The sequence below is a fragment of the Chenopodium quinoa genome, unplaced genomic scaffold (assembly GCF_001683475.1).
Source record: "Chenopodium quinoa cultivar QQ74 unplaced genomic scaffold, ASM168347v1, whole genome shotgun sequence".
Lineage (NCBI taxonomy): Eukaryota > Viridiplantae > Streptophyta > Magnoliopsida > Caryophyllales > Amaranthaceae > Chenopodium > Chenopodium quinoa.
The window spans coordinates 9264911-9290705 of NW_018743331.1; the positions used below are offsets into that span (position 1 = coordinate 9264911).

The 25795-nt window shown below is 39.6% G+C and overlaps 4 protein-coding genes across 4 annotated transcripts; 3 read left to right on the forward strand and 1 right to left on the reverse strand.

Annotated features, from left to right (window-relative positions):
- The first annotated feature begins 8872 nt into the window (after positions 1-8872).
- Positions 8873-11274, forward strand: LOC110737521 (protein NUCLEAR FUSION DEFECTIVE 4-like). The gene has a single exon (XM_021917870.1). The coding sequence runs from the start codon at positions 9035-9037 to the stop codon at positions 10844-10846; it is 1812 nt and encodes a 603-aa protein (XP_021773562.1). The 5' UTR covers positions 8873-9034; the 3' UTR covers positions 10847-11274.
- An 8011-nt stretch (positions 11275-19285) lies between these two features.
- LOC110737614 lies at positions 19286-20311 on the reverse strand. Its single transcript, XM_021917946.1, has one exon. The coding sequence runs from the start codon at positions 20309-20311 to the stop codon at positions 19286-19288; it is 1026 nt and encodes a 341-aa protein (XP_021773638.1).
- A 324-nt stretch (positions 20312-20635) lies between these two features.
- On the forward strand, positions 20636-21581 carry LOC110737615. The gene is made up of 4 exons (XM_021917947.1): positions 20636-20852; positions 20909-21129; positions 21309-21401; positions 21501-21581. Exons 1-4 carry the CDS (start codon positions 20636-20638, stop codon positions 21579-21581), a joined length of 612 nt encoding a protein of 203 aa, XP_021773639.1.
- Positions 21582-23639: 2058 nt separating this feature from the next.
- LOC110737616 (protein NYNRIN-like) lies at positions 23640-24578 on the forward strand. The gene has a single exon (XM_021917949.1). The coding sequence runs from the start codon at positions 23640-23642 to the stop codon at positions 24576-24578; it is 939 nt and encodes a 312-aa protein (XP_021773641.1).
- The last annotated feature ends 1217 nt before the right edge of the window (positions 24579-25795 follow it).

Below are 25795 nucleotides of genomic sequence, written 5' to 3' on the forward strand. Positions count from 1 at the left end.
ACCAAGGCTAGCCTCGGTGGCTTTTGGATGATTTTACCTTGATTTGCGTGCTATTATTTTGGGATTTAATCCCGATATACGTGTGACATAAAATTAATTCTAAATTTATTTTAGAATTAATTTAGAGCAAAATGAAAAATTAAAATAAGTCCAACTTAATTAAATTCAATTTAAATAGTGCACAAGCCTAAATTATTCAAGAACCATTTTTTAAATCAATTTAGGTCTATCTTGATGCTTCAAAATTGAAGGGCTACTCTCATAATTAATTTAATCAAATGTAAATTAATAATGAGATTTGACAAAATTAAAGGGGTTGGAAAAACTTAAACCCTTTCATCCAATGAAAAATTTCCAACAATAATTTGTGTAAAATTGAAAAATTACATCTTCCAATATGAAGATTAATCAAAATTCAATCACAAGTTTTGAAGTTTAAGGACTTTAATCAACACAAAAATGATTAAATCCAAAATTAGTTCAGCATGGAATTTAGCAATCAAAGTTCCAACCAAATAAACAATTAAGGATTGGATCTTTGAAATTTTAGGGGCTTCAAAATTGCAAGTTCACCATAAACATTCACACTTGAAGCAATTTATTTGCAACAATGTGAAAAATTCAAGTTTATGTGAAAAATGAACACACCAAATTAAGCACCAATTATGACTTCATAAACATGCTTAGGTTTATAGTTGCAATAGATTAGGGATGCAACCATACATTTAATCCACCTTCAACATGCAATAATTAATCAAGGTTAAAAGATTTAAAAAATTTTATTAAAAACGAAAAAACCCTCGAAAAACATATTTCTGGGTGGATTTTGGCTTCTGGACAATCCTAAAAGAGTTAGAAACGATTTAGAATATCGATTCCACCAAAAAATTCTTATTTTTGAGTCGAAATTTTGGTTCGTCAGCCAAAATTAGAAAAAATACGAGATTGAAACTAATAAAAACGAGCTTCTAATCCAATTAGAAAGCACAACCAGAAATTTAAATCCATTTTAAATCACCTTAATTAATTATTAGTCACAATCATTAAAGTGAGCGCGGTTCCGATACCGCTGTTGGGTTTCGTACAGTTCGACTCTACGCGGAAGAAGAAACCTTCCCAAGACCCGCACACTAATTAAAGCGACTAAGCATGCAATCACAAATTAAACAACAATTAAGAGAGAGAAGGAAAAGACATTCATACCCTTGGGGCGTGCTTTGCTCGAACCTCGAGCGCTTACTTCAAAACTTGAACCCCGCAAACGCGAAGGTCTCCGACGGCTCGTACCCACGAACCTGACCTGAACGGTCCAAGTCCTGAAGGTTAGTCGGAACCCGACCAATAAAAACTAGAGTTTTACGAACTTAAGGTTTTCTCACTTTTCTAAGGAGATGTCTTTTTAGTTCCACTCAAGTGTTCTTCCCAATTCCCAAAACCTTGGTATTTATAGGGAAATGAACCTTGAATTTCGATTCACAAACAATGTGGGAGATTTGGAATTTTCCCATTTTATTTTAATTAAATCAAAAATGAAATTGCAATTCAATCACCAAGTTACAAGTGGCATGAGGAGAAACGGGAGAAAGTGAGGACCACCAAGGGAGGGGACCAACCCACCTTCCTTCCCAAGGCATAAACCAACCTTTGGTCCCCACTAGAAAAACTGGTCCACCTTGCCAAGTGGCTAGCTGGCAGCCTGCCTTGGCTGCCAAGGCTGCCAGCTGGCGCCCAACACCAAGCCTGGGCAGCCTGGCTAGCCATTGGCCAGCCAGCTAGCACACTCGTACAGCCAGCCGCAGCCAGCCACTTCATGCGTGCTGCTACCGAACCACGCATGCTGGGCGCTGCTTCTATGCGACGCACAGCGTGCTGCTGCTTGCTAGATCACACGCACAACCCAACATGCCTAGCACGCTGCTTGTTGGTGCGTATTGCTTGCGATGCTACGAAGCATTAGGCTGCTACTATGCGAGGCCCAGCACGCATGATGCGTGGCTGCTATTGCTAGGCGCCAGCATGCTAGTAAGCACGCAATGGCTGTGATGCTTGTGAGTAGTGCAAGGCCATGCTTTGCGCCAGCGCCTTGCATGCTAGCAAGGCCTAGCCTTGCGATGGCTGCAGGGCTAGCTGTGCGCCAGCGTCTAGCATGCCAGCAAGGCCTAGCCTTGCGATGGCTGGGCGCATGGCATGCTAGCACACACGCAAGGCTGCAATGCTTGCGGTGGCTAGCTAGCATGCATGGGCCTAGCACGCCTAGCATGCTAGGCTTGCGGCTAGCATTGCAATGCACATGCTAGCTCGAGATATCCTAACCCTTGCATGGCTAGGCCAATGTGAGGCTACGGCCTAACTCGAACTTGTAACTTGATTGATTTCATGTCTCGTTGAATTCTAAATTCGACTCGACTTGCGACGCTCGGTCTCAACTCTCTAAGCTCGATATCCGACGTCTTTGTTCGTAAAACTCTTATGACTCATCAAATCCTTCGGATTGATTCGTCATCTCGGATCGGTCGTTCGATTGGTTCGACCCGAAGGGTTTAGTCAAAATTAAGCTGTAATATTAATTGTACATTAATATTACTGATCTGAAGTGGCCTCCACCTAGGAATTCCGATCACTTGGCCTTACTAAAGAATTAGCTTTCTAATAATTCTGAACCCTCTATCGGAATAATACACTTGTTGGAAGGACACCATTCCTTTCCCAATCTCCAAGTTTCATTCGGCTTCTTCACAAGAACTACATTTGCTACCCAATCAGGATAGTGACATTGCCGAATGAAACCGGCGTCCACCAGCTTTATAACTTTAGCTGCGGCCGCCTAATTCCTTTCTTCACCATGGTGTCTCTTTTTCTGCCGAACAGGTTTTATAGTCGGATTCACATCCAGCTTGTGAACGGCTAAGTCTGGACTGATATCCGGCATGCATCTCATGAACTTCAAAAGCAAACACATCTCTGAATTCTTTTAGCAAATTCACCAAGTCATCTCCAAGCAAGCCCATGGCCATAGTGCCCACTTTGACCGTTCGATCGGGTTGGTCTGGGTCAAGCACTATGTCCGTATGATTGCCAGCCGGCTGTGGCCTCAAATCTTCTGGCCGGCCGACGGCCATTAGCTACTATGCTTGCTCTTTCTTAATCGAGTTGCGCTTCTAGTCGACCTAGTATGCTTGGAGTGACCCTTCTTCTGAGTTTTGCTCGGACGCTTTTCCTCGTCCACGAGCTGTTGGCTTCATGGCCAGCTGATTGCATTCTTTTTCCATCTTCTGATGTCCTTGAATGGAACTTATCTTCCTATCAGACCGCTCAAACATCATCAGCATTAAATGTGGGACGATTACTGCCTTTGCTGATGCTAAAGTTGGGCGGAAACATTGTAGCCTGTAAGTTCTTCAACAATTAGGAAGCAGAACACCATATCCCTTCCCTCTCCCTTTGGACCAAATCGGATAAGCAAGTGTATCCGTCTGAACGGGTGAATAATGCCCCCACTAAACCCGGCCAACGGGTGGGAAATATCCTTCAGGGCATCCTCTAGAAACTTCAAATTCTTCAAACAAGCTAAACTGATAATGTCGGATGAGCTGCCTGTGTCTACCAACATTCAGTCGACCTTCAAATTGGCAACCTTCAAGATGAACACCATGGGGTTATTGAGAGGGATTTTGACCGGGCCTTGGTCTGCCTTGCAGTCCGTCACCTCTAGAAAGGGCTCGGCCTTCACCCCTGCAGTGTGCATTGCATTTTCAAAATTCTAAGCATCCTGCTTGATTTCCTTCATGGTAGGGCCACATGTAGCAAAGCCGCCTGATATGACAGCCACAAACCCTGAGTCTGTTCTGTTTCAATCATCATCTTTTTCTTTGTTTTTCTTCTTCTCGGATTTGTTGTCTGTCCGAGAGTAGGTGAGCTTGGACTTTAGAACGTACGAGTTTAGCAAGCCCTTCTCGGGCAACTTATCCAGAAACCACTTCAAATTGTTGCAGTCGTTTGTGTCATGCCCCACATCTTTGTGGTAATGATAGTATTTTTTCTTGTTGTTGTACTGGGCTGACCTTCTCAAAGGCTGAGGCTTCTCGAACTCGAACTTGTCTTTGATCTCCATCAAGATTTAATAGCAATCCTTGTTGAACTCGAACTTGGCTTTCTTTGATTTCGTCTGTTGGCAGTCGGCCACCCAAACTTCTTTTCTTTTGTTGCCTCCTTCCTTCTTTTTGCCGACCGAGTCTTGCCAAGAAGGTTGTTTCTTCTCGACCCCTTTGGCCAGCTCTTCTGATTTCGTAAGAGAACAAAAATCAGCTGCCTCTATATATGATTCGACCTCCCGCAAAACACCTGCGTATGTCTGAATATTTTTCCTAACCAAGTCAAATTTGAAACCATTATGCCTTAAACCTCAAAGGAACTCCGAGTAGGCCATCACATCTGACAAATTCTGAATTTGAGCTTTCTCCTAATTGAACCTCTAGACGTACGAGTGCAACCTCTCTTTCTTTCCTTGGACAATGGTCGCCAAGTTTAGACTAGTCTTTCGGGGTGGAATATTATAGGAAAAGTTCCCAATAAATAAAAAACCGAGAATTGTAAAATAATTGATGCATCCGGCCAGCAGACTATTGAACCAGTTTTGTGCCACACCCTTGAGGGTGGTCGGAAAGCATTTGCACCATGTGGCATCATCCACACTTTTCAAGTACATCAAGTTTCTATACGAGGTGACGTGCTCTTCTAGGTTGCTCGTACCATCATAGGCACCCACAAGTACACTCTTCACTTTTGCTGGTTGGGGAGAGTTGAGAATTTCATGATAAAACGGAGGCGGCTTGTCACCAAGATTCAACAAGCGCATTTTCCAATCGATGGGCTGAGGTTGTGCGGCCAATCCTCCCAAGTAAGCTGCCTGGTCGTACGGTTGGCCATACTGCTTGTACTGTCCAAAGATAGAGGGAGAGTTGAGAATTTCATGATAAAACGGAGGCGGCTTGTCACCAAAATTCAACAAGCGCATTTTCCAATCGATGGGCTGAGGTTTTGCGGCCAATCCGCCCAAGTAAGCTGCCTGGTCGTACGGTTGGCCATACTGCCTGTACTGTCGAAAGATAGAGGGAGCATGCGGCAGAATGGTGCCATAATTCTGGGGCATCTGATATTGAACTGGTTGAGTTAGAAGAACTGGAGTTGGAGTACAATGAGCTTGAGTTCTGCTTGTCTTGGCCGAGCTGGTATGCTTGGAGAGGGTGTGGTTTGAGAAATCATTCAGCATGGTAGGAGTGGAGGCAGTGTTCGAGTAGTGTGCCCGCTCCTGCCGCTTGTACCGGAGATAATCCCTCACATCCTTCCAGCGTTGGGACGGCTCAGTTAGCTGCCTCAGAGGCTGCTCGATCTGCCCCCCAACCGACTGCGTTTTCTCAAGGAGCCTAGACAAGTTCGTCCGAGGCACCCTTGGTGACCTTGCATGTCGTCAGAATGGGGTATTCCCAACATCTGCAGCATTGACCGCCTTGCTCTGAGTTTTCTTTTGAGCACCTTCTCCTTCCCTTGTGGACAGCTGTCTAGAAAAAGAAGGGATCTTACTCTCAAGCTCCATTCAGAGCTTGCTCAAAGCGGCCTTTAAGGAACCAGCAGTCACCGAAGGATCCTCGGGCTCATGGAATGAAGCAGTCAGAGGATCACTTGTGTTGATTGTAGCAATGAGATTCTCTACATGTCCGTCCTCACCAAGACTAGGTGTCTGACCATCTTTAGCCATTTCAAACGAGTATCCCCACAGACGGCGCCAAATGTTTCTGGGTTTTTAGGAATCCTTCGGGATACTGGTCTTGAACACGGCCGGATGGATGCGGACACCTGCAAAATAACAAATATTCCGTTTGACGGAATATTCGCCTCCGACGATCAAGTTAGTGACCGAAAACGGAATAAATGTAGAGAGAGAAAGTAGAGAGAAGTTGGAGCTTTTAGTGCTCATAGAATGATATATCTTAATCTACCCCTCCCATCATAAATGATTGGGGTATTTGTAGAGGTGGGAAAGTGTGCCCTTAAGGGTTTGATAACCTAGGATTGTGTGCTCTGATTGGCAGCGCAATCAAGTGCACGTGTCCATATAGGGCGCCGTTATGCGGCTTTCTCGGGATTAGGGCATCCTGATGTAAGGAGGTCCTTTTCTCTCATCTCAGGTGCTCTTTATGTTTGACACGTATCTTCCTGTAGAGACGCGTGTTGCCCGTTAATTAGGCCACGTATCACTATGGGATTGGACCACGTATTGGGGTATTTTTACCCTAAACACATGGCATGACATTTTTTTAAAAAAAACATTATCTGAGTAGTTTCCAACTACTAGTGTTTTAGGAATATGTGAAGGACCTAATAAATTTTTTTTTGGCCAATTAGATACAAATTAAGTTCTGCTAAGAGACTAAAAAATAAATTTAAAATTTATTTGAAGCTTTCAAATTTGTTGACTTTATATGGTTAAAGTGTTTCGTTTAATATATAAGGGGACTTGGACTGTTTAATTTACGAATCAAAGACTTGGTAATGTATCTGCACAAGAAAATACTCCATTATGGTAAGGTTTTGTTTTGTTTTTTTTTTTTTCGTAGGCATCTCACTTTACACATTGAATGCCGTATTAAGCTAAATTACCCATACATAGAAATAATAAAATAAAATTCCATCGACTCTATATTACATAATTCTATCACTTAATTAATAAACTGAAACAACTAATATTATGACATTGCATTTGTTCATTTGAAAACCTTTTGAGAACCTTGAAACACTAATTTATTTATTGTTACACTAGGTTAGTCCCGTTTGATGCACAGTTTTAGCAATAAAATTTTAGCTCTTATGTGCATAAAATATAAATAATTTAGGAAAAACATAATAAATAATGACCTCTTTTATTTGAGAAATTGAGCTAAAGCTAAAAAAATACAAAATAAAAAATAAATAAAGAAAAATTGATGTTAAATATTCTAATTAAATTCATAATTAAAATGAAATGTATGAAATGTTAACATTATATCAGTTTAGTGGTTTTTGTTTCATTATAAAAAGTAGAAAATTCAAACTCATACCATCACTGATAAAATGTAGGGGAAAAAAAGATATATTGGAGGGCAGAAGGAAAACGAAAGAAACCAACCACCAATTTTATTATTTTTTTACTCCATAGAACTTTTGTAGTTAGTAAATTCAGTCATAAAAGTTTTTAGGAAAGCGTATAATTAATCTACCTTTTTCAAATATTAGATTTATTTTGAAATGGAGAAAAAAAAGGATGATGTCATTTGAAAATTTGGATGGAAATTTGTTTATATGAAACTGACACATGGCAATGGTGGTATTATCATCGGTAATTACTTTAGTATTAATTATAGATTAGAACTTGAAACACTAAAAATACAACTAACATAACCAAATACTTTCCCGTCTGAAAAAAAACAAAAAAAAAAAAAAACATAACCAATTACTTAATACTTACCATCACTATGTTTGGCTAACCTTAACGTACCTAGCTAGCCATTGGCGCCCAATACAATATGATGCTTTTTAAAAAAAAAAAAATTACTTGGGGAATTTAATTAGAGATGTCAATTTGGGTACTTAGGACGGTTTTGGTGAGGCCGAGTAGAGTCGAGTCTATTTCAAAGTTGAGTCATGATAAATTATTGTGTCCGTACAAATTGAAATTTGAGTCGGTTTTTTTTTCTGGGTCAGATCAGATTGTGTAGGTTGAGCCATTTTTGGACATCTCTAAATGTAAATCTAATATTACCTTTTTTAAAAAAAAAAATTTAATTTTGAGAGGCTTCCAAAATCACAAGTAGTATATTGTTATAACTTTTTAATGAGTCTCACACTAATTAATTATTAAGCTCACAAATTTGTTGACTTTTTAGAGAGAAGATAAGATCGTTACATGTGCTTTAACTCATATCTAAGGGAGTGTTTACCTATCAAAGACTTGCTATGAGTTGCACACTTGCACATGAGAAATAATGATTGAATATATTTGTAAAGACTAGTGAGATCCAAAAGAGATTGTGACGCAAACGAGATTTAATCTCATATATTAAGTATTATAGAATATTAACCAAATACACTAGTTAACGTTCACAAGTTAATACACACTCTAAATTACTCATTAGTTATGTTCACAGATGCATAACCATCATTTAAAATAACATCGCATCATGAATTGTTTTATAGACTTCAAAATCATAAGTTAGCAAAATCCAACACAAAATATCGAATTATTTTTTGTTTTATTTCTTTATTTTATGTTGGACTTTTTGTCAGAAACTATCTATTAAAAGCTATTTTTTTTTTGAGAAACTAACTAATAAAAAAAATATTTTAAGAAACTACCTATTAAAATAAAAATGTTGTAAAAGAATACCCTTTCACTGGATTTTCACCCACTTGCCAATCACGTGAATTTTTAAAACCTATTTTTTTTCCAAGCCCCACCAACAATGCCACCTATCACGTGACCGGCCGAGGGTGGTCAACGCCGAAGAAATTAGTCAAAGACGAAAATCCGACGAATAATAGTTTATTACAAGATTATTTGTTTTAATAGGTAATTTCTTACAACATTTTTATTTTAATAGGTAGTTTCTTACAAAAAAAAATTATTAGGTAATTTCTCAAAAAAAAATTATTTTAAGAGATTTCTGACAAAAAGTCTTTTTATTTTTGTATTTTCTATTGTCTATTTCGTGAATGGGTTGCTTATTAGCAATAATATTCTGTATATATTTCCGAGACTCCGAGTATTACGACGAATGAATCCAAATATATATACTCATATATTCTACCAAGTAGACAATTAAGCAGCTAAGTATGATTAACCACTTGGCCAATTGTTTATTGACAGCAAGATTATGGCCAATATTAATCAATTAATTAGTATGTAATTCCATGTATAAATGAAGCTCATTTTCCACACAACAATCACAACAAAAGCCTAAAACCACCAAACCTAGCTAAACACACACAAATACAAAGAAAAATGGCCCTAGACGATGGTAGTCGTTCTGAAGGCGGTTGTGCAAGGGCTAAAAGCTTCACATTACAGCTCCTAACGGGGCGGTTTTTCATGGCATTTACAACCATTATAATCCTCTCCTTCATTGGTACCTCCTATATATTTGGTCTATATTCAGGTGACATTAAAACAACTTTAGGGTATGATCAAAGTACCCTTAATCTCCTTAGTTTCTTCAAAGACCTTGGTGCTTATGTTAGTGTTCATGCCGGTTTAATCATGGAGGTGGCCCCACCTTGGGTGATCCTCTCACTTGGTGCCATGGTTAACTTTTTCGGCTACTTCATGATCTGGCTTTCGGTCACTCATAAGATCTCCCGCCCTCCAGTTTGGCTAATGTGTCTTTACATCACCATTGGAGCTAACTCCTTAGGGTTTGCCAACACCGGGGCTGTGGTGCCCTGTGTCAAGAACTTCCCTGAGAATCGAGGCATTGTGATTGGGCTTTTAAAGTCATACATTGGTTTAGGAGGCGCTGTTATGGCTCAATTATACCATGCCCTATATGGTAATGATACCACCGCTGATGGGGTGATCTTACTCATTGCTTGGCTACCCGCGCTTGCTTTGTTGCTCTTTGCATTTAGTGTTCGAGTTCTTAAGGTTGTTGGTCATAGACAGATCAAGAGAGAAAAGACATTTTTCAATGGCATCCTCTATATATCTTTGGTCCTAGCAGGGTTCATTATGGTTATGATCTTAGTGCAAAAACAAGTCGAGTTTAGCAAAACGGGTTATAGTGTGAGTTGTGTTTTCATCATGGTTCTCCTCATACTCCCTATATTCCTAGTCTTTAAAGAAGAGTTATATGCTTTTTCGAAAACCAAGCTTTATAATACTCCCACTAATACCCTCTCTGAGTTGAAGATCGTGCCTAGTAGCGATGAATCTCCATCAACAAATCAATCTAATAACCCTAATAATAATAATAATAATAATAATAATAAAGGAAGTAGCAATGTAGAACATACAAAAGTGTCATGTTTTCAAGATGTGTTCCGTCCTCCAGCTATGGGGGAAGACCACACCATCTTACAGGCCACGTTTACTATTGATATGATGATATTGTTCCTTGCTTCAATATGTGGCTTAGGAGGGAACCTAGCAACAATAGATAATCTAGGTCAAATTGGTACATCATTAGGCTACCCTAAAAAAAGTATTAGCACCTTTGTGTCATTGATTGGTATATGGCAATATTTAGGGCGTGTGTTAGGAGGACTGATTTCGGAGCAGTTATTAAAGTACAAATGGCCTAGGCCTGCCAGCCTTACCATCGTCCTCTTTATTTCATGCATAGCTCATCTTCTCATAGCCTTCAACGCGCCGTATGGCCTCTATGTAGCATCAATTATCATGGCATTTTGCTTTGGTGCCGAGTGGACTTACCTCTACTCTATTATATCTGAGCTATTTGGGCTCAAACATTATGCTACATTGTACAATTACGGCTCACTGGCCGCCCCATTAGGGTCATACATTTTTAACGTGAGGGTCGCGGGGCATTTGTATGACAAGGAAGGATTGAGACAACTCGAGGCGTTAGGGTTCACGAGGAAGCTTGGGGAGGAGTTGAAGTGCAACGGAGTCAAGTGCTACCAATTGGCCTACATAATAATCGCGGCGGCTACTTTCTTCACCGCCCTTGTGTCTTTGATTCTTGTTGCTAGAACTAGGAAGTTTTACAAGGGGGATATATACAAGAGATTCCAAGAAGATGAGAATAATGTGACATTAAATGTGTCTTCTGGCAGGATGGAAGAAGAGAAGAATTAATTTTTATATTTTTTTACTTAATTGATCGATTTCTCATTTGTTTATATATATTCTATCATTTACTTTTATGTACAGATCGAGTGGATTAATATAGTAAGTTTATAGTCCATTCTTTAATATACTTCCCAAAAGAAAAGTGTATTTATTTATTCAAATTTTTTCACAATAGCTTCTTCCTCTTCAGGATAGCTTTCTTGGCGGTTCCTCTTCGCTGCTATGGATGTCTAAACATGCTTCGCTTTATCGCTTTTGTAGTACTTGTTCCAATACCAGTTTGCATCATATTTCCTTTGTTGGTGTTTTCATAGTAGTTCGGCTTTTTAATATGTTAGTCTTTCATTTCCCTTCCATCAGTACCATATTTGCCCCCCTTTTGGTAATGGTGGAATGGGTATGCTTTTGATGTAATGGCTGTTTTAAGCCTTAAAGGCCAGTAATATATTAGTCTTCATTTTGTGTTAAAAAAAGTTGTGTCACAATAATTTATTATGGTCTTTAGTTGCTGTACAAAAAGAAATTTTTAGAGAAGAGAGAAAGAGAGGATGGAACCAATGCCTGATCCCTGGACCTACAAAAAGATATTTAGGATGTTTTGTGTGCGGCTGGTCACATAATGTGGCCGCTTACAAAATATCAAAGTAATCTCTATAATATTGACCGTGTAACTCATATAACACTTATTGAGTAACCCTTGTAACACTTATCAAGTAACCCTATAATACTAATGAAGTAAGCCTTATAGTAGATTGTCACACCGTGTGGTCAGCCACATATAAAAGTAAATGAAAGAAATTAATTAAATGAAAATTCTAATGTCCCTTAATTGAGACAGTGCATTACAATAATTGACTTAAATAATCTCTTCTTTAGCAATTAATTATTTTACAGGGGTTAAACCCAGTTCATTCTACAAGTACACGTATCAGTTCTTCATTAAAAAATTTCCCGCTTAAAATAATTTATAAGCTGTTTTAAAGTTTATTATTTGAGAATCAAACGAATTAATTAATTAATGGCGAGGCTGTCATGTTGTGGGCACCATGTTTGCTATATTTAGTTCATAAGAATTGACTTTTCATTTTTTTTAATCAAAAAATTAAAGACATGAGTAAAAATTAAAGACAAGAGTAGAATGTAGTGGATTAAGCTGAGTTTGATGGCTTATTTAGATTAATTTAAACTTCCCGGCAATAAGAAAGAGATACAGAGGGATTAGTTTAGATATTCAAATATCTCAAAATTTCTAATTAAGCAATAATAAGTTGCCAATAGCCCTAATATTATATACACGTGACCTTTGAAAAATGGAAGGGCTGAAGTCTTCAAAACAAATTGACGGCTTGTTTAATCAATTTCAAAAATCATAATTAGGCAAGTTGACTATATAGATTTAAAATGTAATATGCCAACATGGATCACCGAAGTTTGCATGTTAGAATATGGTTTTGAGAAATGTTACAAACAATGAGGAGAAAGCAAGGAAGAGTCGGATACATAGTCGTTAAAATTGATTTTGAGAAAGCCTATGATAGGCTAAATTTGAGCTTCATTCGGGAATCTCTATTGGAGTTGCGTCTTCCTCCAAATATTGTTGATTTGGTGATGATGTGTGTGAGTACGAAAAAATTGAGTATTTTGTGGAATGGTGAACATACGAAATTCTTTTCTCCATCTCGTGGAATTCGTCAAGGAGATCCTTTATCACCCTACATCTATATGATATGCATGAATGGAGCGGCTAGCTCATTTGATACATAGAGAATGTCGGCTTGGTGCTTGGAAACCAGCAAGGGCAAGTGTAGGAGGTCCACAAATCTCTAATTTAGCATTTGCCGATGACTTAATTCTGTTTTGTGAAGCAAGCCCTGACCAAGCAGCACTTATGCGACAATGTTTGGATAATTTTTGTGCAGCGTCTGGTAGCAAGGTTAGCTTGGATAAGAGTCGTAATTTTTTTTCTAATAATACAAATTATGATATCAGAGACTCTATTTGCAGCAAATTGGGAACGCAAGTCACTGATGATTTCGGCAAATACCTTGGGGTTCCCACCATCAATGGCAGGGTAACAAAGGAAAATTACCAATTTTTGGTTGACAGGGTAAATAACAAATTGGCTAGTTGGAAATCTAAAACCCTTTCTATGGCAGGGAGGGCCACTCTCATCCAATCCTCTTTAACCTTGATACCCTATTATGCCATGCAAACTACCCGTATTCCAAGGGGTATTTGTGATAGGATTGATACTTTTACTCGAAGCTTCTTATAGGCTGTAATGAAGAGTAGAAAAAGATGCACTAAGTGGCATGGAACAGAGTTACTACACCTAAGAAAGAGGGAGGCTTAGGATTTCCATCAATGAGGCAAGTCAACGAAGCATTCTTAACCAAATTGGGGTGGCGCGTTCTTGCAGAGCCTGATTCTTTGTGGTCTCGCATAATTCGCCATAAGTACTGCAAGGGCCGTTGCGATGTGGAGATGTTCAATCATAAAGCCAATGCCTCCAATGCTTGGAGGGAAATGGTGGAAAATGTTGATGTGTTGCGAAGAGGTATTGATGTGGTTATGGGGAATGGTCGTTCCACCTCTTTTTGGAAGCACAAATGGGCAACTAAAGTTCCTTTGGTGGAATTAGTTATTGTAGCTCCTCCTGCCGCATCCTTAGATAAAATGGTTCGTGAGATGTGGGATGAGAACAGGGGCTGGATTTTCGAGTATTTTGCAGATTATTTGCCAGGTGATGTTTTGAGAAATATCTTGGCGCACGAACTTGTGGAGGATGATGATGCAATTGACAACATTTTCTGGAATGGTTCGTTTTCTGGTGGATTTACGATCAACTCAACAATTCAGATTATTAGGATGGACCAGCCAAACAAAGCCTCCACTACTGTGAACTGGGATTGAATTTGGAAGCTACAAGCCCCTCCATGAATTAGATTTTTTCTATGGCTTGCTTGCAATGAAAAACTTATGACCAATTCAAATCGTTTTTTTAGGCATATTTCTTCTGATCCTCGCTGCTACATATGTGGATATATTAAGGAAATCATGAGTCATTTTCTTAGGGAATGCCCGGGTGCTCGTTTAATTTGGAGGAAATTGGGAAGTAATGCTAGTCCGAATTGGAACATTGACTTGTTCCAATCCTAGCTAATGGACAACTTGAAGGATGGGGAAGCTTATGGGTTTCAAGATTGGCCTCTTGTGTTTGCCACAACTTTTTGGTGGTTGTGGAGGTGGAGAAATGAGAGGAGTTTTGAGAAAGACTCTGTTATTCCAGTAGATCAATTGAGTTTTATTATGACTCAAGTAGGAGACATATGTCGAGCTTATGAAGACAATCTACTGTGTATTTCCCCTTGTAAGAGAAGGCGGACTGAAGTTCCAATCATATGGATTTTCCCCAAAGAGAATTGGGTCAGGCTTAATACAGATGGGACCTCTAAAGGCAACCCAGGCCTTGCAGGGGCTGGAGGTCTGATTAGAGGACACCGTGGTGAATTATATGAGGTGTTTGCTATGAATTATGGTAGCTGTTCGAATACTAAGGCTAAGCTTCTTACTGTGATGCGTGGCTTAGCAGTGGCTTGGAATGGTGGACATCGCAAAGTCAACATCACAGTCGATTCGGAGATTGTTGTTCAGATGTTGGTTGATCCTATCCCATCCAACTCCCCTTTTATTCACATCATCTGCCAATGTAAGGCCTTGATCAAGAATCGCGATTGGGAACTTACCATAAGACATTGCTATCGAGAGGCTGATCGAGCGGCGAATTGGTTAGCAAATTTTGGAGTAACGTCAAACCAAAAGATAGTCTTCTTTGAGGCGATCCTGGAGGATCTTCGGGCCGTGTTATTGGAGGACCTACGACGAGTAACTAGGCCTCGGATGGTGACTTCTTCGTCGGCTTGATTTCAGTTGCTTTGAATAAAAGCTAGCTGGGCAGTTAGTTGCTTAGCTTGGTGTTTGTTTGTTTGTTTGTTTTCTTTTTTCTCCTTTTACTTCTTTGTTCTATTTCTTTTTCTGCTTTTTCTTTATTGCGATTTTGTAATTTTCTTGGGGCTTGCCCCTCGTGTTCACCAAAAAAAAATGGTTTTAACCCATTATTTTATAATAATGCACATTTTTCAAGATCAAAATATAAAAACATCCTCTTGCCTACCTCCTATTAGAAGTCAATTTAGTTATATATGTTAAGTTTGCATATTTGTAATGTTTATCTTGTTAGGAGTTTTAGGGAAGTTAGGTCTTGTGTGTATTGTGGATATATATTGTGGTGAATATCAATACAAAGGGTAAGCCGTTTTCTCCAATATTTCTTGAGTTTAACTTGGTATCATAGCCTCTCTATTTTCTAGAGATTTTCCGATTCAGGTTTGTTTCTCATATTTTTTTTTTATTTTCCACAAATTCATGAGATTACGGCTTCAAATATTTTTATTTTTTTTTGTTTCCACAAAATTTGGTCTAATCGAAATTAGGGTTTTGATTTAACCCTAATTTAACCAATTAATTGGTTGGGTGTGCGTTTATTTAGTGGTGCTTTGGCTAGGTGTGCTGTTGTTGAGTGTTGGTGCACTGCGTGTGTGGTGTGCTAGCATGGTGTGTTTGACGCTCTGTGTTGTGCGGGGTGTTTGGTGTGCTGTGCGCTGCTACTTGTGTGGTGTGTGGTGCGCTTGTTGTTTCTCCTGTGTGTGTTGCGTAGCAGTAGGTTACGTGGTGCGCTTATGTGTGCTGCGGTGTATGTTGTTGCTGTAGGTGTGTTGCGTGCGCTGCTTCTTGTTGTTTACTGCTGCGTTGTCGAAGGGTGCTAAGTCTGGTTCTTCGGCAGATGGCACTAAACTTGGTACGTATAATTCTATTGAGTGGCTTATTGACACTAGAGCTTCTAATCATATGTCTGGTAATATTGATCTTTTCACTGATTTACATGATATTTTTTCACTTGTTGGTTTACCCAATGGGACGAGCACGATGGCTACGAAGGAAGGAAGAGTTGTTTTGTTTGATAACTTAACTCTTGATAATGTTTTATATGTTCCTGCTCTTTTTTTTTATTATGTTCACTGACAAGCTATGCATTATTCAGGACTGCAGTTTGAGGACCCTGATTGGAGCGGGGGTGTAGTATGATGGGGTCTATATTTTTCGTCCGGTTCATGCTCGGAATCTGTAGTCGAATAAATTGGTTATTTTAGATGCAAGTTTGTTATGGCATAGGCATCTCGGACATCCGTCAATGCAAGTTGTGAACTCTCTTCCGTGAGTTTTTAGTAATAGTAGTACTCATAGTATTAACTCTGGTTGTTCTTTTGATTTTGACATTTGTTTTTTGGGGAAGCAACCCAAAACTCTTTTCAGTTAAGTATGAATAAAGCATCTGAATTTTTTTATTTAATTCCCTGTGATATTTGGGGTCTAAATAAGATTGTTTCGAGTTGTGATGCTCGTTATTTCCTAACCATTATTGATGATTTTTCTTGTGCTACTTGGGTGTTTTTGATGGTTGGTAAATATCAGGCTTCACAGTTGGTTCGTGAGTTCTATGCTTTAACTAAGACTCAATTTTTCCAGAAAGTGAAGGTGGTTCGTAGTGATAATGGCCAAGAGTTTTTTAGTTTGGGGTCTTTTTTGTGAAGAAGGGCATCTTGCATCAAACGTCGTGTGTTGACACGGCTCAGCAGAATGGCAAGGTTGAACGAAAACATCGTCATATTTTAAATGTGGCACGTGCTCTTCGGTTTCAAGCAAAGTTGCCCAAGTATTTTTGGGGTGAGTGTCTAGTGACTGCGGTTCATCTCATCAACCGTACTCCGACTCTGGTGCTAGATGGGAAAACTCCGCGGGAGTGTTTGTTTGGTCAAGTGCCATCTTATGACAGTATACAGGTTTTTTGTTGTCTTGCTTATGTTGCGAATCATCCTATAGTTAAAGATAAGTACAAGTGGCATCTTGCGTCAAACGTATTTTTGTTGGGTATCCTTATGGTAAAAAAGGATGGGGTCTTTACAATTTGGACTTGAATGAATTTTTTGTTAGTCGTGTGATATACACGTTTTGTACATAGATTTATCTCGACTTTTCATTACATTCTTGCATTGTTTTAGGCTCTTTTGAGCCATTTTTTGCTAACATTCTCTTCTCTATTGTGTTCGGTGTGTTTTTATACGTTTTACAGGAACTTGGAGTTTCTTGGATGATTTGGACAAGATTTGAGCGTTTACGGAGATGTTAGTGAGCAAGGATGAAGAACCGAGCTAAACATGAGCTAAGGACGAGAAGAATTTTCAAGCAAACAGTTTTCTTCATTGTGCCCGATCGGGCTATGCATGCCCGGTCAGATAGGGCACAGAAGGACTTATTGGTTGATGTTAATTAGAAAGAAAGAAGCTGTTTGGGAAATTAATCCCATGCGCCCGATCTGGCAGCCCATGCCTGGTTGGACCGGGCTCGTGGTGGTTGAGATGCTCAAAGGTACGAAGATCAGATGCAAGGTAGCCAGCAAAGATGGGCCTCGTGCCTGATCGGGCGCAACCTGCCCATTTGGATCGGGCGCCGAGGAGAGCAGTAAAGAAGAAGCAGCGCTTGTTTTGTTCCCACCTACCCGATCGGGCAAGTCAAGCCTGGTCAGACCGGGCAGGGTTATGCGCATTGCCGTTTTGTTATTTTCTTATTTTTACTTCATTAAGGGTATAAATACCCATTGTAATCATCATGAGAACACACATTATTATCTCCTTAAGTTTTATTTCTCTCTCTAGAACCCTAGTTTAATACTTTTTAGCAATTTAATTCCTAGGTTAGATTTGGGTATTGTAGATTAACAATTTGAGTAATTTCAATTAAAGCATCATTGGTATTCATCTCTATTCCTTTCTCTTTCAATTATTTTTGTTTTCAATTATGTTTTCCTTGATTATTATTGTTATTGCTTCTTTCACTATGTGTGAGTAGTTTTCATATTCCAAGATCTAGGGTAGCCCAATTATGATTGATGTATTAATTGATTCTTTAAATTCTCTAATCACTATTGCAATTGTTTATGCTAAATTGATTGTGATTATGCCAATACTTGATTAGAGATAATTAGTATTGTTATTATTCCATAGTTCTAATCACAACGAGAGTTGGGTTTTAACGGATTTGAGTAGATCAATTTAGGGTTTGAAATTCATCACGAAAGTAGTTGAATTGATAACTGGGAAGTGAAGTAAAGTATTTAATGTCTCTAATTTGCATGATTCCATGAGAATAGGCTTGATTGTGGTTAGGGAAGCCATTGATACTTGAGAGAGGTCCTTGGTATTGATTAGGGTTGCTTTTCCCCATGTTAATTGGATTTGTATGATAGGGGTAGATAGATAATTGCATCAATCGTAATTGTGGTGATACTTGATCTTAGATGTTTTAGTTTATCGATTCATTATATTCCTTTGATTTATTCTAGTTTTCCATACATTAGTTCTTAGTTATTTACATCATTGATTTGATTCTTGCTTAGTGATTATTTGAGTCTAGATAATTTAGGTGAACCTTAGTCTCTTGGGATTCGACCCTTACTTGCTCGACTACATAGTTGGGAGGAATAGTTAGGTTATTTTTGTTAGGTACGCTACACGCCTATCAAATTTTGGTGCCGTTGCCGGGGATTAACGGTTTCATTTGATTATTTGTGATTCGTTTTTGCTAAGCTTCGTTCATTACTTCGGCTATTTTCTCTTGTGTTTTTTATATTCTTTCTCTAGTTTTCTTGTTGCATGCCCACACGACGCTTTGGGTTAGATGATCTTGAACCATATGACTCTGAGATCGAGGCAACTATAAGAAGAAGGAGAACAAGAAATCGACGAAGGAGAAACGTGGAAGATGCCATGAAATCCCTCTTGGAGTACGGTATTCCTGATACGACTACCGGACTTCTCTATAGCATTGTTAGACCACCTGTGACGGCTCAGCCCTTCGAGCTAAAGCCACAATTCATTCAGTTCATCTCTAATGATTCATTTGCAGGCTCACCGCATGATTGTCCGGTAAGTCATATTGATAGTTTTCTAGAGAAATGTGATACAATGAAAATGAATGGTGTTACAGATGATTCTATTAGACTACGCCTTTTCCCTTTCTCATTAAGGGATAGGGCAGAGTGGTTAAGAGATGAAGGAATTGGCTCGTTCGATACATGGGACAAGCTAGTAAAAGCCTTCTTCGTAAAGTTTATAGGACAGGAGAAGACTGCTAAGTTGAGAAACGAATTATCCACCTTCAAGCTGTCATATGATGAGTCCCTATACGATGCGTGGAGGAGATTCAAGGGATTGCTGAGGCAATGCCCCCACCATGATATTCCTAAATGGATGTTAATCCAAACGTATCTACATTGATGCTGCGTCCGGGGGTTCTCTCTTGACAAAGAATCCAACTGATGCAAAGGAGTTAGTTGAGAAAATGGCGACCAATGACAAAGAATCCAACTGATGCTTGGGATAACCTTTGAGGAAAAGGAACCTTAGGAACGTACGGAGCAAGCGACTTTGGAGTTGCTTCCCTTGATTCATCCTCGACCTTAGCATTATCAATCACATTCTCACCTTCAACTACTTCTTCAATGACCTCCTTTGATGGCTCCTTGGTAGGAGAATCTTCCAATTGCCTTCCACTCCTCAAAGTAACAACATTCATATACCCTTTCTGTGGTTGCTCTGTCTTGCCCGGAAAAGTGCCCGGTGTCTTTAAGGATTGGCCAACTTGGTGGGAAAGTTGACTTATCTGATCTTCCATGAGCTTACTCTGGGCTTGTAACTGTTGAATAGAACTATTTTGTTGTTGGATGGAATTGTTGGTTGTGGAGATAAAGTTTTCCAACATTAGTTCAAGGTTGGACTTTTGAGGAGGTGGTTGAATAGGTTGTTGGACTAGAGGTGGCCTTGGTTGGAAACCTGGAGGTGCATTGTAGTTGTTGTTTTGAGGTGGTGGTGGAGGTGGATTTTGTTGAGCCTGGGTATTCTTGTAGGAAAAATTTGGGTGATTCTTCCAACTTTCATTGTATGTACTTGAATGGGGGTCATATGGATTTTTGGGGTTAGAGGTGTAGAATGCATTAGCTTCCTTAATCGACATCTCATTTGAACTTTGTGGGCAATTGGGTGTAATATGACCTTCCACATTACACAATTGACAAATCTTAGGTGAGCTAGTGGATGTTCTAGCTTGGAACCTATCGAAGTTGCTTGTCAATGCCTGCACAAAACTATTCAAAAGAGTTAAAGCATCAACATCTAATTTACCTCCTATTTTCACACTGTTTCGGCCACCTGGATGATAGTTATCATTGGCCGCCATTTTCTCAACTAACTCCTTTGCATCAGTTGGATTCTTTGTCAAGAGAGAACCCCCGGACGCAACATTAATGTAGATACGGAACTCGTGAGTTAGACCATTGTAGAAGGTTTGGATTAACATCCATTTAGGAATACCATGGTGAAGGCATTGCCTCTGCAATCGCTTGAATCTCCTCCACGCATCGTGTAGGGACTCATCATCTGATTGCTTGAAGGTGGATCATTCGTTTCTCAACCTAGCAGTCTTCTCCTGTCCTAGAACTTTACTAAGAAGGCTTTCACTAGCTTATCCCATGTATCGAACGAGCTAGTGCCTTCATCTCTTAGCCAGTGCCAGAGTAAGCTTATGGAAAATTAGATAAGCCAACTTGCCCACCAAGTTGGCCAATCCTTAAAGACACCGGGCACTTTTCCGGGACGGACGGAGCAACCATAGAAAGGGCATATGAATGTTGTTACTTTGTGGAGTGGAAGGCAATTGGAAGATTCTCCTACTAAGGAGCCATCAAAGGAGATCATTGAAGAAGTAGATGAAGGTAAGAAAGTGATCGATAGTGCTAAGGTCGAGGATGAATCAAGGGAAGCAACTCCAAATCTGCTTGCTTCGTACGTGCCTAAGGTTCCTTTTCCTCAAAGGTTAGCCCAAGCTAAGCTTGAGAAAAGTATGGTAAATTTATTAATATCCTGAAAAAGCTTCATATTAATATTCCATTTTTAGATGCTATATCCGCGATTCCGTCTTATGCTAAATTTTTAAAGTATATGCTTTCAAACAAGAAAAAGCTAGAAGAGAATGCTACAGTTGCTTTGACTGCAGAGTGTAGTGCTATTTTGCAGAATACTCTCCCTAAGAAATTTGGTGATCCAGGTAGCTATTCAATTCCAGTGAAGCTTGGAGATATTGAAATTAACAGGGCACTATGTGATCTTGATGCAAGTGTGAGTCTCATGCCCACTGTCCATCTGTAAGAAGCTGCAAATGGGTGAACTGAAACCCACACGCATATCCTTGCAACTTGCAGACAGGTCAGCAAAGTTTCCTTTAGGTGTACTTGAGGATGTACCTCTTCGTGTAGGTAAGTTTTTCATACCTTGTGATTTTGTTGTGATGGATGGAGGAAGATGTAAATGTTCCGATTATTCTTGGTAGACCTTTCTTAGCTACTGCAGGTGCAATCACTGACATGAAAAACGGTAAGAATACCTTTGAAGTTGGTGATGAAAAATTAGAATACTCACTTATGAATGTCATGGGTACTCCCTCCATGGGGGAAACTGTTTGTTAGGTTGATGTGCTTGATGAGTTGCAGAGTGCGCAGCTTCCTTTGAGAAAACCAGATGATGCACTCAAAATAGTGCTAGTAGGGAAGGATGATGACGGAGATTGGTAATCAAGGGAGTATGTCAGGCTACTAGAAGAAGCAAGGGCCAACCCAATCGCTAATCCAATCAGAGAAATACTTAGTGCAATGAGTATTGGGGAGAGTACTAAGCCTCCCGAGGTAGAGTTGAAACCTCTCCCTTCTAATTTGAAATATGCATATCTTGGTCCCAATAATTCATACCTTGTTATTGTCAATGCTGAACTCAAGGACACGAAATTGGAGCAATTTCTCAGTGTTCTAAAAACATATAAAAGTGTAATTGGGTACACCATTGATGATATTAAGGGTATTAATCATTTTCTTTTTTGTATGCATAAAATTATTCTTGAAAAAGATCATGCCTCCTCTACAGAACCTCAAAGAAGACTTAATCCAAATATGATGGAAGTAGTGAAAAAAGAGGTTCTTAAATTCCTTGCTGCAGAAATAATCTACCTTATCTCCGATAGTAAGTGGGTTAGGCCTGTACAAGTAGTACCCAAGAAGGGAGGTATGACCGTTGTCAAGAATGACAGGGGTGAGCTAGTCTCCACTAGGACTGTGACAGGATGGCGAATGTGCATAGACTATAAAAAATTAAATAAGGCCACCCGAAAGGATCATTTCTCCCTACCCTTCATTGATCAAATGCCTGAAAGGTTGGCAAAGCATTCCTTTTTCTGTTATTTGGATTGATATTCTGGTTTCTTTCAAATTCCTATTCGTCCTTGTGATCAGGAAAAGACTACCTTCACATGTCCATATGACACCTTTGCATATCGCAGGATGCCATTCGGATTATGTAATGCTCCCGCCACTTTTCAACGTTATATGATGGCAATATTTTCCGATCTTATAGAAAATTCTATGGAGGTATATATAGATGATTTTTCTGTCTATGGAACATCTTTTGATATATGTCTTGAAAATATTAAAAAGGTGCTCCAAAGATGTAAGGAAGTCAATTTGATTTTTAACTGGGAATAATGCCATTTTATGGTGCAACAGGGAATTGTCTTAGGTCATGTTGTATCTAATAAGGGTATTAAGGTAGATAAGGCTAAGATAGAAGTAATAGAGCGTTTACCCCCTCCGAATTCTGTAAAAGGAGTTCGAAGTTTTCTTGGTCATGCAGGTTTTTACCGTCGTTTTATTAAGGATTTTTTGAAAATTGCTCGACCTTTAACTGAGCTTTTAGCTAAGGATGTTCATTTTGTTTTCACTGATACTTGTCTTGAGGCTTTCAACAGGTTTAAGGAAGCTTTGATCTCTCCTCCTTCCATTAGAAATCATATGTGATGCTAGTGACTATGCAGTAGGAGCCGTTTTGGGGCAAAGAAAGGAGAAAAAGCTTCATGCGATTTACTATGCTAGCAAAACTCTTAGTTCTGCTCAAATGAATTATGCCACAACTGAAAAAGAGATGCTAGCTGTAATATATGCAATTTACAAGTTTCATTCTTACTTGGTTGGTTCTAAGGTTATTATTCATATAGATCATGCAACACTGAGATATTTGATGACCAAGACCCACGCAAAGCCTAGGTTGATTCGGTGGATTCTTCAACTACAGGATTATGACATAGAGATCAAGGATACAAAAGGGACGGAGAATGTTGTTGCAGATCATCTCTCCCGTCTCCTCCTTCACCCTGAGGATGGGGATGATATCCCTTTTGATGATTCTTTCCCTGCCGAACATCTATTAGCTTTATTGCAAACTGAATCAGCTTGGTATGCTAACTTGGCTAATTTCCTTTCCACAGGTGCAATGCCTCATGGCTACTCCTCTCAACAAAGGAAGAAACTCCTTCATGAAGCAAGGGATATTTTTGGGATGATCCATTCTTATACAAGCAATGCGCGGACACTATGATCCGAAAATGCATTCTAGAATTTGAGGTAAATCACATTATTTCTCATTGCCATGACTTACCTTGTGGTGGACATGCAGGCCCTTCGAAGACAATTGCAAAGATCTTGCAATGTGGATTTTACTGGCCAACAATGTTCAAGGGTACTTAATCCTATGTCAAGGCTTGCGATTGATGTCAATGGACGGGCACTATATCTAAGAAGAATGAGATGCCGCTCAGCAACATACTCGAGGTCGAGTTGTTCGATGTGTGGGGGATAGATTTCATGGGTCCGTTTCCCTCTTCCTATGGAAATCGTTACATCTTGCTAGCCGCTGACTATGTATCAAAGTGGGTGGAAGCAATAGCTACTCCAACCAACGATGCTCGAGTGGTAAGTAAGTTCTTCAAGAAAATTATTTTTCCACGATTTGGTATCCCACGTGTGTTGATTAGTGAAAGGGGCACACATTTTATGGAGCATCGATTCGAGGCAATGCTAAGGAAGTGTGGAGTACAACACCGGCTAGGAATTGGCTATCACCCTCAAAAAAGTGGCCAAGTCGAGGTATCCAATCAAGAAATCAAGTCCATTATTGAGAAAACAGTTGCAAGAACAAGGAAGGATTGGTCCGGGAAGCTAGATGATGCACTATGGGCGTACCGAACGACCATCAAAACGCCAATTGGTACCACCCCATATAGACTTGTCTACAGGAAAGCATGCCACCTGCCCGTTGAGCTAGAACATCGAGCATTTTTAGCCATTAAAAGCTTAAATATCGATGCTAAGGCAGCGGGAGAAAAGAGGTTGTTACAACTGAATGAACTTGATGAGCTCCGTCTCGAAGCTTATGAAAGTTCAAAATTATACAAAGAAAAAACAAAAAGGTGGCATGACAAGAACCTTGTAAGGAGAGAGTTCAAAGAAGGAGATCATGTCCTTCTTTTCAATTCTAGGTTGAGATTGTTCCCAAGTAAGCTTCGGTCTAGATGGTCGGGTCCATTCAAGATCAACAAGGTGCATCCCTACGGCACTATTGAGTTGGAAAATACAAGAGGGGAACCCTTTAAGGTCAATGGGCAAAGAGTAAAGCATTATCGAGTTGGTGACCCCATCGATGAAGGAGTGGACGTCACACTCTCTTCCCCATCACCAAGCCAATGAGTATCATTAAGGTTAAGCTAAAGACCTTGTAAACAAGCGCTTTCGGGAGGCAACTCGCTTTTCGTATAATTTTCCTTATTAGTTTTATTTCCCTATGTGTTTTTATGTCGTTTTTGTGTTGGTCTTGCTGTTTTTCAGAGAACATCGATATATAGGAGGAGCGAGATGCCGAGAGATTTCGTCAAGAGTGGAAGGGGATTTGCTCACTGCCGGATCTGACCGGGCAAGGTAAGCCCGATCGGGCACGAGCAACAAATGAAGGAGGAAGCTATTGACGAGGCAAAATTGAAGGCAAAGAAGCTAAACCTTCTCCGCCCGATCAGACCGAGCATCCAGAGCCCGATCGGGTGTGAGAGCATATTTTCTTGGAGATACTGCGTACTTGGCTTAGCAATGTAGCCCTCCTCCGCCCGATCAGACCGGGCTACGACTGCCTGATCGGGCAAGAGGGGGTAAAATTCCAGTTAGTTTTAAAAAAAATTAATAGAATAACAGTACCCTCAGTCCGGGCATAACTAGCTCGATCGGGCGCGAACAACAGCCAAGAAACGCAGCATCAACGCAACACAGTTACATAGGCAGCTTACCTCCGCCCGATCGGGCATGAGGAGAAAACTGCGAACTTCAGCATCTTAAACCCAATTTTTCCTTCTCCTTTTTCTCACTCTTTCAATCACTCTCATCCATCTTCTACTCTTCTCTCTCTAAAATTCCCAAATTGCTCAAACCCTGACTCTTTCAATCTACATAATCCTCCATCAAACCTCCATCAAAATTCTAAATTTCTTCAATCTCCATCCTCCTTATTCAATTCCTAACATCCACAACTATCTTTCTTACCCCAATTTCCCTTCTCACCAAAAAAAAAACCCATTTTTTTAAGTTAGAGAGAGAAACCATCAAACAACATCAATGGCTTCAATGTTTACAAGGAAGAGGAATAGAGGAGCACAACAACAACAAATGGACTTTGAGAGCATCCCGGCATACCCAAATATCCAGTTCATTCCCGAGTTCCAGAATCAAAAAGCAAGGTTTCTTGAGCTCCAATATAGGAAGGTAATTCCTACTCGGTTCATAGACCGATCCCTTATTGCTAGGCTAGGAATTGATAATGAATGTCGAAATTTGTTTTCTAGACTTGGCATGACTCAATTGTTTAATATGATACATTAAACATTTGAGGATATTACTCTTGAATTTCTTAGTTCATTTGA

Excerpts from the sequence above, each read along its gene's own strand:
- LOC110737521 (XM_021917870.1), top strand. The coding sequence starts at position 9,035 with ATGGCCCTAGACGATGGTAGTCGTTCTGAAGGCGGTTGTGCAAGGGCT.
- LOC110737614 (XM_021917946.1), bottom strand. The coding sequence starts at position 20,311 with ATGTTAATCCAAACCTTCTACAATGGTCTAACTCACGAGTTCCGTATC.
- LOC110737615 (XM_021917947.1), top strand. The coding sequence starts at position 20,636 with ATGAATGTTGTTACTTTGTGGAGTGGAAGGCAATTGGAAGATTCTCCT. Across the intron at positions 20,853-20,908 it reads CCAAGCTAAGCTTGAGAAAA|ATGCTATATCCGCGATTCCG; the intron begins GTATGGTAAATT and ends TTCCATTTTTAG. Across the intron at positions 21,402-21,500 it reads ACGGTAAGAATACCTTTGAA|AGTGCGCAGCTTCCTTTGAG; the intron begins GTTGGTGATGAA and ends GATGAGTTGCAG.
- LOC110737616 (XM_021917949.1), top strand. The coding sequence starts at position 23,640 with ATGCCGCTCAGCAACATACTCGAGGTCGAGTTGTTCGATGTGTGGGGG.